Source organism: Anabrus simplex, chromosome 1 (assembly GCF_040414725.1).
Source record: "Anabrus simplex isolate iqAnaSimp1 chromosome 1, ASM4041472v1, whole genome shotgun sequence".
Taxonomy (NCBI): domain Eukaryota; kingdom Metazoa; phylum Arthropoda; class Insecta; order Orthoptera; family Tettigoniidae; genus Anabrus; species Anabrus simplex.
In genome coordinates, this window is record NC_090265.1 from 66,276,925 (window position 1) to 66,292,202 (window position 15,278).

Consider the following 15,278-nt stretch of genomic DNA (forward strand, 5'->3'; position numbering starts at 1 on the left):
TGTGAAATTGACTAGCGTGATAGCGTACGTGCAAAGGTTGCGAATGTTGAACTCGCACCTTCGAGTTTCAACTCCATCGATTAGACTTGGTCAAAGTTTTTCAAAATGGTGTCAAAGTCATTCTGTCGCAGTCGCAAATGGCCGAATATAACCTCCAATTCATTGTCTAAGAGTGTGACCAGAAAATAGTGTTTCATAACCCTCTGCTCCGGAATAAAAGACTTTTACTAACATTTGTTTTAGAAAAAGTGTGATCTGGAATAACACTTGGATATTTTTGTTGGCCCCCGTGTGTATGTTTTCATATTTGTTGTTTGTTGTTTTTCACACCTTTCATACTTTCCTCTCATCTTGAGAAATGGCAGATATAGTTTTCACTGTACTCGTGGATACACGACGTAAAATACCTTCATGTCAGAAAAAATTGTATCTAGTGTTTCCACATCCCTGCTGGATAATTTATATTCATATATTCAGTAGTACGTTTCCTCACTTAACACGTTCATTTTTGTTGTTCCCTGCAGAAACGTCTTAACGAGGTTTTACTGTAAATGATGAGTAAAGAAGTGAAATCACAGAGAAGGCTTTTTACAGATGATGTTATACTATATAGAGTAATAAATGTTACAGGATTGTGAACGACTGAAAAAAAAAAAAAAAAACCGCAACAAAGTTGTGAGATTGATGGCAGATTATATGATGGTAAAGTGGATGACAAGACAGGTTGTAAATTTCACCAAGAAAAGAAGTCCTCTCAGTTTTAATTACTATGTTGATAGGGTGATAATAACTCATTGGGATCACTGTAAGTACCTAGATGTTAATATAAGGAAAGATCTTCATTGGGGTGGTCACATAAAGGGGATTGAAAATAAACGGTACAGATCTCTTCAAATAGTTAGGAGGGTATGTAGGGGTTGTAGTAAGGATATAAAGGAGAAAGTGTATAAGTCACTGGAAAAATCCCAATTAGAATAAGGTTCTCATTTATGGGACCCTTCCCAGAATTACTTGATTTGAGAAGTGGAGAGGATATAAAGGAAAGCTGTACAATTTGTTCTGGATGATTTCCAACAAAATAGTAGTGTCACGAGAATGTTGCAAACTTGAACTGGGAAGACTTCTGAGAAAGGACTGCTCGACTAAGCCGAATGTTCTGAGCTGTCAGTGGGCAGGTGGCGTGAAATAATATTAGTAGACGAATAAGCTTGAAGAAAGTTTTTCAAAGTAGGATTGATCCCAATATGAAGATAAAGTTGGAATTCAAGAGGACAGATTGGAGCAAATATTTTTTTATAGGAAGGGGAGTGAGGCATTGGAATAATTTGCCAAAGGAGATGTTGGAAAGATTTCTAACTTCTTTGAAATCATTTAAGAATAGATTAAGTAAACAATTGATAGGAAATCTGCCAACAGCCCTAAATGCAGTTTGGTGGTGATTGATTGATTCATTGATCAATCGATTGATCGATCAGCTGCCTACTATTGATATTGCCGGCCTCCATCACCACAAGTATGCAAGAGTTAAGACCAAGACTGAGATATGAACTGTGCTATGCTGATTGATGCTCACCTTGCTGGTGAACCTATTTCTATGTAATGGTTTACCCATGTTTTCTCCAAACATGTTATTTTATTATTCTATGAAAATGATTCACAGACAATACTTTGCATGAATTTCCACCATCTAACAGAACTACTATAAAGCCGCTCAAAATGGGAATTGCAGAAGTCTTCACAGTGCTTTGATTTTGATCTTACGTACAAGGTTACTAATTTTGGCTCGGTTGTTGCCACTTTTGAGCTTTTTTGTCAGACTGTTATGATGATGATACTTGTATAGTACGCGCACTTTTTCTTGAGCCCTAGTTCCCATTCGTTACTATGGAGATCCGGGCTCAAGATAAAGTGCGCGTATAGTACACATGTGAGTGACATACAGTAACATAAACTTAGCCTAACCTTTTTATTGCATTTTATTGCTGTTGTTGTCTGTAATGGCGTTGTGAAAAAAGGGTTATCATGCAGCTGTTTTTTGCAGTACCCCATTGTTTGTTATAGGGCTACTGTAATTTTGTTACATTAATTTTCAGTCGGTAAGAGAATGTTCGAAATTGAGGATCGACATTTAATTCAAAATCATGTACAGTAGAGTCTCGATTATCCGACTTAAACGGGACCTGGAGTACGTCGGATCACCGAAAATGTCGGATAATATGGAATAACTTTGAAAACGAACTAAGACAAACAGGAAGGCTGTACTGTATTACGTAGTATGTCTTACGGGACTCTATTTATTGACTTGCTAATTCATTTGTACAGTAGATGTAATACTCTTTTCTTACTACGCCTGTAGCCAGGTGCAGACGTCTCGGCTTGGGCTGCAAGAGTTTTGATGTCAGCATCTTGAAATTCAGCCCAGTCTCATCACAATTAAAAATCTGATCACCGGTTAATTCTTCAGCAAGGATTATTTATTGAAATTGTGTTTTAAATTTCACAACCACATCGGATTTAGCTGACAGTTTTTCTCCACAGATATTAAGCTGCCCAATGCCATACTGTTTTTCCCACCAATCAAGTCACCCAGCACTGGCAGTAAAATTAGGGTCCCTTTATTAAACTCCTTCTGGATATACACCGCCATTTCTTGCAGAATGGGGCTAGATATTGGCAGGCCCTTTTCCTGGTTTTTAGTGAACCAAAGAAATGGTGCTTCACTTACTTTTTCGTACTCACATTTTTCATTGTTTTTCTCTGCTCTGGTAGAGCACCACTTTTCAATTTATTCCCTCGTATGTTTCCAGTCTCCCACTGTAACACGTCCAACGCCATAATCTGCAGCCATTTTTTGGAGAGTTTCCCCTTTATCCAGTTTCCCCTTTATCCAGTCTCTTTAACCCACTCTACTTGTCTTCCACAGAAACAATCACTTTCTTACGTTTACTCGCCATACTCCAGAGGATATGAAAACTATGACATCTGCACCGAACCAATACTAAATTGAACAATCCTACCGCATGACTGCTACAGTCGCACCCTCCACACCCCGCGTCCCAGAATTGCATCCACCTAAAGTTCAAATTAAGCCTACCAGTGTCGGATAACACGGAGTGTCGGATAAGCGAAGGTCGGTTCAGCGAGACTCTACTGTAATTCGAAGTCCAGTTTTTGAGTCTCATGCATTTCAGATTAATAGGGTTTTACTGCATTATGACTCCTGAATATGTGGCTGAATTTACATAAGACCAGCTGCAGTACCTGTCGTTGATAAGACAATCGTGTAGCATGTACAAATTTTCCAACTTCCCAACTACTTTCCGCCAATATTCAGACGTGCTGTTTTACTCAGGACGCAGCAGTAATCCCATCTATCGGAGATGAGTGGAAGCAGAAGACAAATAATATCACAACAGTGGTCAATATAATGTTATTGTTGATCAGTTTTATGGGCTTTCCATATTGTAGACCTTCACATTTAGTTCTCTTCCGACTCTGCGATATTAGAGCATCTAATGTAAAGGCAGTCCTTCCTTCTTTCATGACTCCCTCGTCTTATTTTTTAAGCAGTTGTTCCTTTACGGTTTTTCTCATTTTTTATAATCATCTTCACATTTTTCCTTGTCGAGATGGACCGATGACCACACGGTTTTACACCTTTAGACAATCATGACAAAAACCATGGCCAGTTAACACGATTAAACAATATTTCCATGTTAGCAATGCTCGGCGTTGAAATCGACTGAGCAACAAAAGTCTAAATTAATTATTCTGTTATCATAGTCAGTACAGTAAATTGTATAAGACATAAATGATTTGGAATTTATGATCTCTATACTTTTGTTCTTCATCATCATCATCAGTTAACCGTCTCCAGTTTCCCAGATGCGGTGTATGAGCGCTCGCCACTTCAGTCGATTCAGGTACCGTTCTTCTTCCTATACTTGGTTCCAATCCACTCCTCTATGTTCTAGATCTTGTGTGACCTGTTCGATCCATCTCCTTTGAGGTCTACCTCTAGGTCTTTTAACGTCTAAGGTTTTCTCCAACCATTCCTTAGCTACTGAGCAAGAATCCATTCTGTTTACATGGCCATACCATTTCAATCTTGATCTGAGTATGGTATCACATAACGATTCTCTTATTTGAATCTTTTGGCGAATCCTCTCAATCCCTTCTGGTTTTTTGTAGCATTGTCCGGAGGAATTTCATTTCTGCAGCTTGGAGTCTACTTTTATCTCTGCCTTTGATGATACAAGTTTCAAGGCCATAAGTTAATATGGGCAAGAAGTATGCTTGATAAAGTGTTCGTTTGGCTAGTATTGCAATCTGGCTGTCCCAGGAAAGGCTTCTAACCCGATGGTAAAGGACAGCTCCTCTTTGAACTCTGTTTGTGATTTCAGCATTTGATCAGTTATCTTCAGTCAGGACACTACCGAGTTATTGGAAGTGGTTAACTTCTTGCAATTTCTGTCCGACTACTGCGATATTTGCTCCTGAATTTTGTCTGTTGACTGTTTTCTTAAGACTGATTTTAAGTCCAAATTCCTTAACACTCCAGTGGGTGCGTGGATCACAATAGTGATCCAGCCGTTTAATTTTTTTCGCTTCTGTTTTCTGGTATGACTGTTGACCTTGAACATCTGTGTACCTTCCTCATGCCCCATCCACTCTCTGATTACGCAGTAGTCTGCTTACCTTGACTGATGGTTGTTGCATTATAAAGCAATTTATTCTTGTGGATCACAACTGTGATCCGTGCGACCACTAGCGTGACTTCTTTTGACTTTGTTTGTTTTCTTATTACGGTGTCTAATCTCAGTTCATGTGCATATATCTACTTTGTTTTATGAGTTTATATTAATTTTTGATATATAAGTACAAATGGATGACTATGAGAATATAAATAGATGACTGAATGCACCAGACAGTGAAGTACCTTATGGGGGGAGTAAGTGAGACAAATCACAATGTCCGGTAATTTTTCAGGGATTGTCTATAAATGCACGCATAATTATATTACATTTTACAGAAAATAAAGTTCTTTTCACAATGCATAATCATATTCATTGAATAAATAGCATAGAATAGCATTATATTACAAAGAAAGTACGGATCACAATTGTGATCCGCGTGACCACTGACGTGACTTCTTCGCGCGACCTCTGGAGTGTTAAAATGACAATACCAACATTAATCTTTCTTTTAACTTCTTCCTCATTACCTCCCCAAATTATCACATCATCTGCAAATGCAAATGCAGTGAATGCACTGTTCTTGCTGTGCTGTTTCACTCTTTTCAGTATTTCATCCATCACTGTGATAAATAGTAGAGGCGACAAAGTGCTGCCTTGTTGCACTCCTTTACTTGTTACAGACCAGTTAAAATAGCAATTTCCTATCCTTACACAGCTCTGGCAGTGTTTGTACAACATTTTTACTTTACTGATGAGAGATTCTGGAATGTTTCCCCTTTCTCAAGCAATCCCAAAGTTAATACCTTAGTATGCTGTCATAGGCTTTTCCTTGGTCCAGAAAGACAAAGATGATATTTTGTCCCTTTTCCCAATGTTTTTCCGTTATCATCCTATCGTCCTATACTTTTGTTACGGTATGTAACAAAAACTAGAGGACATCATTGAAGAAGAGAACATAATGATAATTGGAGATTTTAATGCCCAGGTAGGAACTGATAGGTCAGGTTGAAGGAATTATTGGTCCGTATGGATTTGGTAATAGAAATGAGGAGGGTGAACTTCTGCTTGACCTATGTACATCAAACCAACTTCTGGTGAAGAACTCGTGGTTTCAGAAACGGGATAGCCACAAGATAACGAGATACGGCTGGGATGGTCAGTATAGATCAGTGATAGACCTTATCATCACAGATAGGTCAGGGCTGGTTGGTAGTGCAGATAAAATATGTGGATGAACAAGCAAAAGAGTTAGAGAGAAAAGAACATCTTGGTGGAATGATAAAGTGAAAGAAGCCATAATGAAAAGGAATAAAGCCAAAATAGTTCTTGATGTGGATAAGTCTGACAGAAGAATCAACATCGACCGAATAGACAATAATAAATTGGAAGAGATGGCGAAAGAATGTAAATACAGGAAGTTGGCAGTCAAGAGAATTGTATGGGAAGAAAAAGAGAAAAGTTGGAAAGAATTTACAACTAAACTGGAAGAAGACAGTAAAGGGAATATGAAAATGATATATGGAATAGTAAAAAGTAAAAGATCAGATAAAGAAGCAATTACAGCTCTGGAGACAGCAGATGGGAATATAGTTTGCAATATGAAAGATATTACAGATACAGTGGGACAGTATTTTGATAAGCTCCTAAATGGCCCTAATGAGATCTCTGTTGAGGATGTAGGACAGAAAACAATAGAGGAAGATATCCCAATTACATGGACAGAAGTAGAGCAAGCTGTCCATAGGATGAGAAGTGGTAAGTCAGCAGGAACTGATGAAGTTACAGCTGGACATGATTAGAGCTGCTGGTCCACCAGGAATACAGTGGCTGTATAGAGTTCTCAGAACAATATGGAAGGATAACGAAATACCTGAAGATTGGACAAAAGGGGTGATAGTTCCTATCTTTAAGAAAGGGAGTAGAAGGAAAAGTGAAAATTACAGGGGCATTACCCTCTTATCACACGGCCTTAAAATTATGGAGAAGATCATTGAAGCCAGAATAAGGGATATACTAGAGCCTATCTTAGAAGAGGAACAACATGTCTTTAGGGCTGGAAGAAGCACAACAGATCTGATATTGAGGATGTTGGCAGAGAAACACTGAAAGAGGAAAAGACCTAATTATTGTTTTTTTGGACCTTGAAAAGGCGTATGATAATGTTCCTATATCAACTATTTGGAAAAGACTTAGAAAACTTGGTGTACCGGAGTACCTTATTAGGAAGATCCAAATGCTATATACTAATTGCAAAAGCTGTGTTAGTATTGGAGGTGGTCACTCTGAATGGTTCAATACAGCCATTGGAGTACAACAGGGAAGTGCCTTATCACCTCTTCTATTCATAGCAGTTATGGATACCATTTTAGAGGAACTAAAAGGAAAAGGTAATAAAGATCTTCAGACTGGTGTTTGCAGACAATGTGGCAATATGGGATGAGACAGAGGAGGGAGTGCAAAATAATCTGAATGCATGGTGTAAGAAGTTTGATGATTATGGAATTAAATTGAACCCATCAAAAACAGTAACATTGAAAATCAGCAGACATAATATAGAATGCAACATAAAAATACATGACCACCAAGTTAAAGTAGTACACCAATTCAGATATTTAGGAAGTGGAATGGCTAGTAATAATAGAGCTGAGGTAGAAATAACAAACAGAGTAAACAAAGGCTCTAACTTTTACAGTATCATTAGACACCTACTATGGGATGAGAAAGTCCCACAAAGAACAATAATGACTTTGTGCAAGTCATATTTCATTCCCATCCTTAAATATTCTCTGGAAACCTGCACACTAACATCAAAGGATTGTAATAGGATTCAAGCCTGTGAAATGAAATTTCTTACAGCTGCCCTACAAAAGACACGACTTGATTGCGTGAAAAATTATGAGAACCAATCTAACCTAGGTCTAAATGAATCGATGGAAGAAAGACTTAGGTCATCTAGACTTAAATGGTTTGGGCATGTTAAACAAATGAATAGCACAACGTTACCATGTGCTTATTGGAAAAGAGAATAACAGGTAGAAGACCAGCTGGAAGACCAAGAAGAAGATGGATGGACCAACTGAGGGAAGATGTGGAGAGAGGAGGATGGAATTGGGAATCTGTCATGGACAACATCTTTTTGAACAGGCAACTTTGGAAGACGTTCGTTTTCAGACACCCTACCCGGCTCGCTGGAAGGGCAAAACGACGACGATGATGATGATGATGATGATGTAATGTAATACTTTTTGATAGACCCAGTAACATAGGTATTTAAAAAATTTAATTTTAGGCACCTTCCCCTAAACTACCCTTTCATTGAGCGTGAATAAAAAATATTTATAACCTAGATTGTAGCACCTTATTCCCAGACTTAACATACCAATTTCCATTAAATTCTGTTCACCCATCTTCTCTTGGTTCAGCGTTGATATAGACTAAGCAACAAAAATCGATATTCATGAATACCTCTGTTATCATAGCTAGCACGGTAAGTATGTATAAGACATAAATGATTGGAAATGTAATTATATATAAGTTAAGTTACGTAGTATTTATCGATAGGACCATTAATAACATAATTATTTGAGAATAAATTATAGACCTTCCCCTAAACTACCATTTCACTCAGCATGAATAAAATTATTTATAGCTTAGGTTGTAGTGCACCATGCCCTGACTTTACATACCGATTTTAAATTCTCTTCTGCCATTTTCTTGTGATGCCCGTACATACATACAGACAGATAAGACGGAAAATTAAAATGGTACCAGGTGAGTTGGGTTAGGAGCACACAGCTGTGAGGTTGCATCCGGGAGATAGTGGGTTCGAATCCCACTGTCAGCAGCCCTGAAAATGGTTTTCCATGGTTTCCTATTTTCACACCAGGCAAATGCTGGGGCTGTACCTTAATTATGGCCACAGCTGCTTCCTTCCAACTCCTAGCCCTTTCCTATCCCATCGTCACCATAAGACCTATCTGTGTCGGTGTGACATAAAGCCACTAGCAAAAAAAATAATTAAAATGTGCACTTTCTAATTACTGCAGACACGACTGATACAGAAATACCATTCTTTTTAAATTCTGAATAATGTTCAGGCAAAACTCTTATTTTATATATGTAGATTTGATGACTGTCATAGCTGCTGATACTGGAATGTTGTTGAATTATAGAGACAGTACAAACATACTCTTCTGCTAAATAATGATGTCATTATCTGCTTGGAAGGTTGATAGAGAAGCGTTACCCAATTAATGTTATACAGCGGACACATATTAAGCTGAGTTTAAGGTGACTTGTTACCCAGTGGTTTTGTATAGAATAATTCGAGATATTCTGATAACATCTATTATTTTTGTTATTTTGTAGTTCTCCAGTCATCTAAAGGAAAATGCTCGCTATCTGAGAGCCCTGGAACAGGGCTACTCAGAGTTCCAAGCTGGTGTTGAAAGTGAAGGACTGACGACTCTTGAAACTCTACCATCATTGCAGAAAATGGGAGTCCAGCTGGCAGCTTATACCAACTACTTATGTAAGCTGCGACAGTACCAGCATCTTAGGTAGGGTTAATGTATTTTTGTACCTGTAAACAATTATTTGTAACAGAGTTTTTTTTACTGTTTCTGCATTATAGTAAAAGGGGAAAAAAGATCTTCAGTTATTGTCTATAAAGAAAAGGAGCAATCAAGTGCAAATCAAGTTGTCTGTAGAAAGATAGCAACATTGAAAGAAACACACACCGTCAAACCTCGATATCTCGAACCTCCATTACTTGAATTTTCAGTATCGCAAAGTAACTTAAATTTCCCGGCTGTTTGTCCTATTCTTCACGTGTATTTATTTCTCTATTACTCAAAATTTGGTTGCACGAATTTCTCAATTTCTTGAAGCAAACATTTCCTCCCGTGAAGCAATATATACTCTGTAACTCGAATTTTGTGCAACATTAACTGTGCAATACAGCATTTGTAGGTTGTGAGGAACAGTTAACAAGTAAAGAAAGGTTTACAGTGATGCTGGGAGCTAATATGACGAGAACCGAAAAACTAAAACTTCTAACAATCGGAAAATTGGCCAAGCCTCGCTGTTTCTCGGATGTGAATTAATTACGGGTCATATACAAAAGCAACCCCCAAAGTCGCGGGTAACAAGCTCCATTTACGAATCTCGGCTGTGTTGTATTGACGAGAAGTTTCAACGTGAAGAGAGGAAAGGTTAACAGTAAAAAACAGAAGAGACTGACAGATTTTTTTCCAAAGGTGTTAACCGAGCTATGTTTCTTGTTTCACTACAGTATGTACTGTATCCTGTCTTCTAAAAAGTTACTATAATAAGGGTTATAATTAAGGTGATGCCATAAAATAGTGTTTGTTTGTATATTTTTAAATACTGTTAAGAATAATGTATTCAGTATAAACCCGTAGATACATATGATTCAATTAGGTGCTATACATGCTCAAAGATGGTATTCTCTATATCCCGAAATTTCGATAACTTGAAATAATATTTAGCTCCCGAGGTGATTTGAGATATCAAGGTTCCATTGTAATAGAAAAAACACAATAGGAGATCAGTATTTCATATCTTTCCATGGATTTGTGTAATGTTAGCTGTTCTTCGAGTTGAAACTTGCAAAGCAGGTGCAGGACTTTTATCTTGAATTACAGAATCTTTATTTATATTTATACAACATGCCACATTTATCCCTGTTTCCTTCCTTTTGATAGTAACAGTTAAATTGTTTCGTAGGTCAGCAGGAATGGTTTCGTTGTTTCAAATCTTGGCAATAAGCATATTTATATGTTCAGCACCTCTGAGCTACCCTCTCATAAGGTAGGGATCAGGGAAGGCATCTGGCTGTAAAAATGGGCCAGATCCCCATCAAATGCTGACCCCTCTGAATCGGGGAGAAGTCCAGAAGAAGAAGAAGAAGAAGAAGAAGAAGAAGAAGAAGAAGAAGAAGAAGAAGAAGAAGAAGAAGAAGAAGAAGATGATGATGATGATAGGTTCAGCTCCCAAGAGGCTTTCTTTCTTGAAACATTTGGCAGGGATTTCATCTGAGCCTGCTGTTTTGATGTTCTTGAGCTATTGAGTAGCAACTTCAATGTCTTGAAGAAAGGGAAGTTCATCTAAAATGGTTTTGTGTTGGCTTTTAAAGAATTGTAACAAAGATGTTCTGTCATGTGCCAATCCTTGCCTTAGTGTTTCTGAATTTGCTTTCTCTAGTGGGAGTCAATGAGAGAGTTGTCTGTGAGAAGATGAGTGATGTCTTTAGATCACAGAGGGTTTAGACCTTGAGCTGATGGGTCATGAACATCTTTGGTGGCATTCAACAAAGCTCTAGGAGAATTGCTTTCAGCCAGATTCTGAACTTCAGAAAGTTTTGTTGTCCACCATTAGTTCTGTAGCACTTGTAGTTCTTCTTAGCCTCCAATGAACTCACTTCTAATGTCTGACAAATATCTGGTACACATTATTACATAATCTGCACTCAGTACTTCTTTGGATTCTTGGAATTGTAGTTCTCTGGTGGCTTATTTGGGATTATTTTGCCAAGTGTTTTATGTTTTTTTGTTTTCCATCTATAGAGCTGTGAATTTCTTTTTCATGTCACGATAAGTCCTACATACTCCTCACAAGCTGAGAGTACCATAATTTAAATACTAGCTAGTGCTGTCCATTGTCATCTGGATATTCAGATGGTGGTTTTCATTTGGAGAAGGCTCTAAGTTTCATTTACTTCCCTCATCTTTAAGGCTTTTGGTGTTCAGTTTTTGTCTTATTTGTTTTATTTTGCTTCCATCGTTTTTTGAAAATGTGCAGAGCCATTACAGTCCATATCAATTGGTGGTCAGCCCAGCACTCAGTAGTACTTGTAATTCTTACATCACACTAATGTCTTGTATGCCTTATTACATAATCAATTAGGTGCCAGTACTTTGACCTAGGGTTTTACCATGACTTTTTGAACTCTTTTTCTTTTTTGGCAAAAGTGTGTAGTTGTAATGATGAGATTGCGCTTGAATATTTACCGTATTTACTCACGTATTAGACCCCTTTTTCCCCCCACTTTTACAGCCAGAAATAGTAAGGGGGGGGGGTCCAATATGCAATAACCTCAAAATTTTGTGCAGCGAACACGACTTCTAGGCTATAAAGAGCTATAAATTGTACGTGTAAACATTCTATACTATTATTTAACAAACTTACAATGTATTTAAATTATACTGGCTATTTTCGTTGGAAGGCAGTATTTCTAAACGTAGGTAGAAAGACAATAAATGGTAAACACAACTTTTAGGCCTACGGTACGTTTAAAAGTCCGTTTTATTTATATCATATCATTCGTTACATCTCATTAATACCTCTGGTGAGGTTGACGTCAGGAAGGGCATACAGCCGTAAAAACTCGCTATGAAGATTCGTCTCACTTCATACTCGCCGTAGAAAAAATATTGTGGTATCGTATAATTAAACATTGATACAAAATAACTTAATGGCCAGTCATTTGTCTCTATCAGTTCAGCAGTAGGCCTACCACACAGTAAACCTGATCATTGCTTTCATTTGAGCTATAATAATAATAATAATCATCGTATGGCCTCAGCTACCGTATGCAGACATTTCGATTTGACGCCATCTGGCTGTCTGCTTGTCAATTTCGACGTTCCGTTTTACTCTAGGCCCACTAGATGGCAGACCGAGTAAACCGGATCTCTCTTGGGCGTCTATGGCTGAGATTTAATGAATTTTGTCGGGTAAATACCAAATGTATCACCAGAGATCTTTTACATGCCGACATCGCACGACATGTAGTATCGAATGGACTTTTTTCCGCCCTTCAAAAATCCGACTACCTCTGCCGGGTTTGAACCCGCTATCTTGGGATCCGGAGGCCGACACTCTACCACGAATCCACAGAGGCAGCTATTTGAACTATCGCCTTGCGCCTCCAACTTCCCTGCCCTGCTACCGGCGTGTCGGCATTCCAAGTGACGTCATCTTCACTGCCACCTCGTCAATCACGTCAGCCATGCTTCATTCTCTTTGAGTCATGCACTGCAGTCGAAAGCATACAAGGTCCTGTCTTTTTGAACCTTTTTAAAAATAATTTTGTTCCCGACTAAAGAGTCTAAACAGTGTGAATCTATTCCCAAATGGTTTCTGGAGATGGTCTCTGATATTCCCAGTTGGTGTATATGTAGCAGAAGCCACTCCTTCCGAATAAAGCCGTGCTGTAGAAGGCATGCCAATCAGCTGATAACTAGCGTATGTTACGAGTTGTACTTCCGAATGTAATACATAGTAACTGGAAACATTCTCTTGATAACTGCGGCTGTTGAAACACAAACACTTATTTTTAAGTACATTTCATGCTTGTTCTCTACATTTATCACATCAGGATTTACGTAAACAGCTGTCCATGAGATAAGACAGACCTCATTGTTTAGGTTAGGTATATTATCGCCCTGATAGTGCCAAAAGTTCCTTGACGGAAAGAATAAAAATAAATAACGGGAAATATACCGCATTTATGGATATCTACAGGTGTAGCGGTAATGTGTTTTATTATCATAATGTTTAATTTTGTACGTTCGTTGTCTCTTTTTTTAATGCATACCTAGTATTATTTAGTTTATTTTCCGGGTTGAACCGTGTTGTAGTCTGTACATCACGTACAGTTTGCCGACGTTTCAAATACATGCAGTATTCTTTGTCAAGGCGACTGAAATTCCCCTACTCGATCCGAGGTAATCATTTTCCCAGGCAGCAATCATACTACTAGAGTGGCCCTGACCTTGGGCTTTTATATCCTAGCCTTTCTGCCTGACGTAAGCCCTGTCTGTCTCGTGAGCATTCTGGAAGGTATGTGTCACAGCCAGGTAGTGGGGGCTTACCCGCTGTTACGTAATTGGAGTATTTCTGCCTGCGTGTTTATGTTGTGGTCTGTATGTCTTAAACTATGAATGTTAGGCATCCAAGGATTACTGATTTTATATCCTTCTTCTAAATTTATATTGTTCGGATGTTTCTTGATTTCAGTAGCCTCGCGGATTTTCCTTTCCAGATTCCAAGGGATAGCTGCTAGGATCGTGGTCTTGTCGAATGATATTCCATGCCTTGTTTCGTAGGAATGCTAGGCTACCGCTGAAATATCTATGTTTTGGTTCTTGGTGTGACAGATATGTTCTTTTAGGCAGGTGGAGTTCAGACATTTTGTTTCACCAATATAACAAGCTCCGCAGCTACATTCAATGCGATATACTCCAGGAGCCTGTAATTCTATTGTGTCTTTTACTGGTGGAAGATAACAGGCTAGCTTCCCCCTGACAAAGAATACTGCAATGTGTTTGAAACGTCGACAAACTGTACGTGATATACAGACTACAATTATTATTATTATTATTATTATTATTATTATTATTATTATTATTATTATTATTATTATTATTATTATTATTATTATTATTATATTGTTGTTGTTGTTGTTATTGTTGTTGTTGTTGTTATTATTGTTATTATTATTATTATTATTATTATTATTATTATTATTATTATTATTATTATTATTATTATTATTATTATTATTATTATTTAGGTACATTGGCAAGTAAAACAGTCATTTTAAATGGATAACTTTTATCACGTTTTAAACTTACCTCCCTCCAAATATATACCTATATTGGCCCGAATTGCGAGATATTAAACGACCACTTTGTTAATGATCTCGCTTGCTGTATAAATAGCAACAACCGCAAATATTTCTCAACTAAAGTAAACTCGTTTCCTTATCTGGAGGTGGTAAAGCTAATTTTACACACACTCCCAGTGGAGGGAAGTTACATGTACCACTTTTACAGCCTATCAACCTTTCTGCCATTCGTAAATCTCTGGCAGTACGGTACCGGGAATCAAAGTCAGACTCCCGAGAACAGCAGCTAATTATGCTAACTGTAACCTATACTACGGTGGTTACACAAACAAGTACTAAACACAATAAAGGAGGGAAGTAAGAGCAACTACACCACTATCAGGAAACACTATACACGCAGAGAAACATCAGCTGGCCTACGCGGGTCTCAGCCAACAACAACATAATATGAAATATCAGTAGGGCCAACTAGTGGATAATAAACCAGGAAAGTGGAAACAGGCAGGACCTACCGAGGGCATGGACATGGCTTAGATTGCAGATTCCGAAATAAATCGCCGTGATCCTTAAATTTGAAAAATATTATTTACAAGTGAAATTTTACAAATACATTCTGAACAAAATCCACCAGCTTACAACTTACGAACTATAATCTCCGTGATACACATATCTTAGAATTTCTTTGATAATGGGCTTCACTACGAGTTTCAAACTTCAAACCAACTGTACGACTAGTTACAAATACAGTAGTACAATGCAAGTTAGTAGGTTAAAAGCAATTCCAATTTACAGTGAAGTGAATGTACTCTCCTAAACTCGTACATCAAGAGACACTGAACTACCAGAGGCAAAACCCAAGGTAAATGTATTAAATTACAATCTACATATTTAGTGAAGTTAGAAATGGGGATGCCTCGAAAACAAACAGG

The 15,278-nt window shown here is 37.8% G+C and overlaps 1 protein-coding gene across 1 annotated transcript in view; it reads left to right on the forward strand.

Annotated features, from left to right (window-relative positions):
• The window catches only part of LOC136884187 (protein phosphatase 1 regulatory subunit 21), a 179,924-nt gene that overhangs the window by 55,068 nt on the left and 109,578 nt on the right, over nucleotides 1-15,278 (forward strand). The window contains exon 7 of the mRNA XM_068228739.1: nucleotides 9,066-9,256. Coding sequence (XP_068084840.1) covers nucleotides 9,066-9,256 — 191 coding nt within the window. The remainder of the gene's footprint in view (nucleotides 1-9,065; nucleotides 9,257-15,278) is intronic.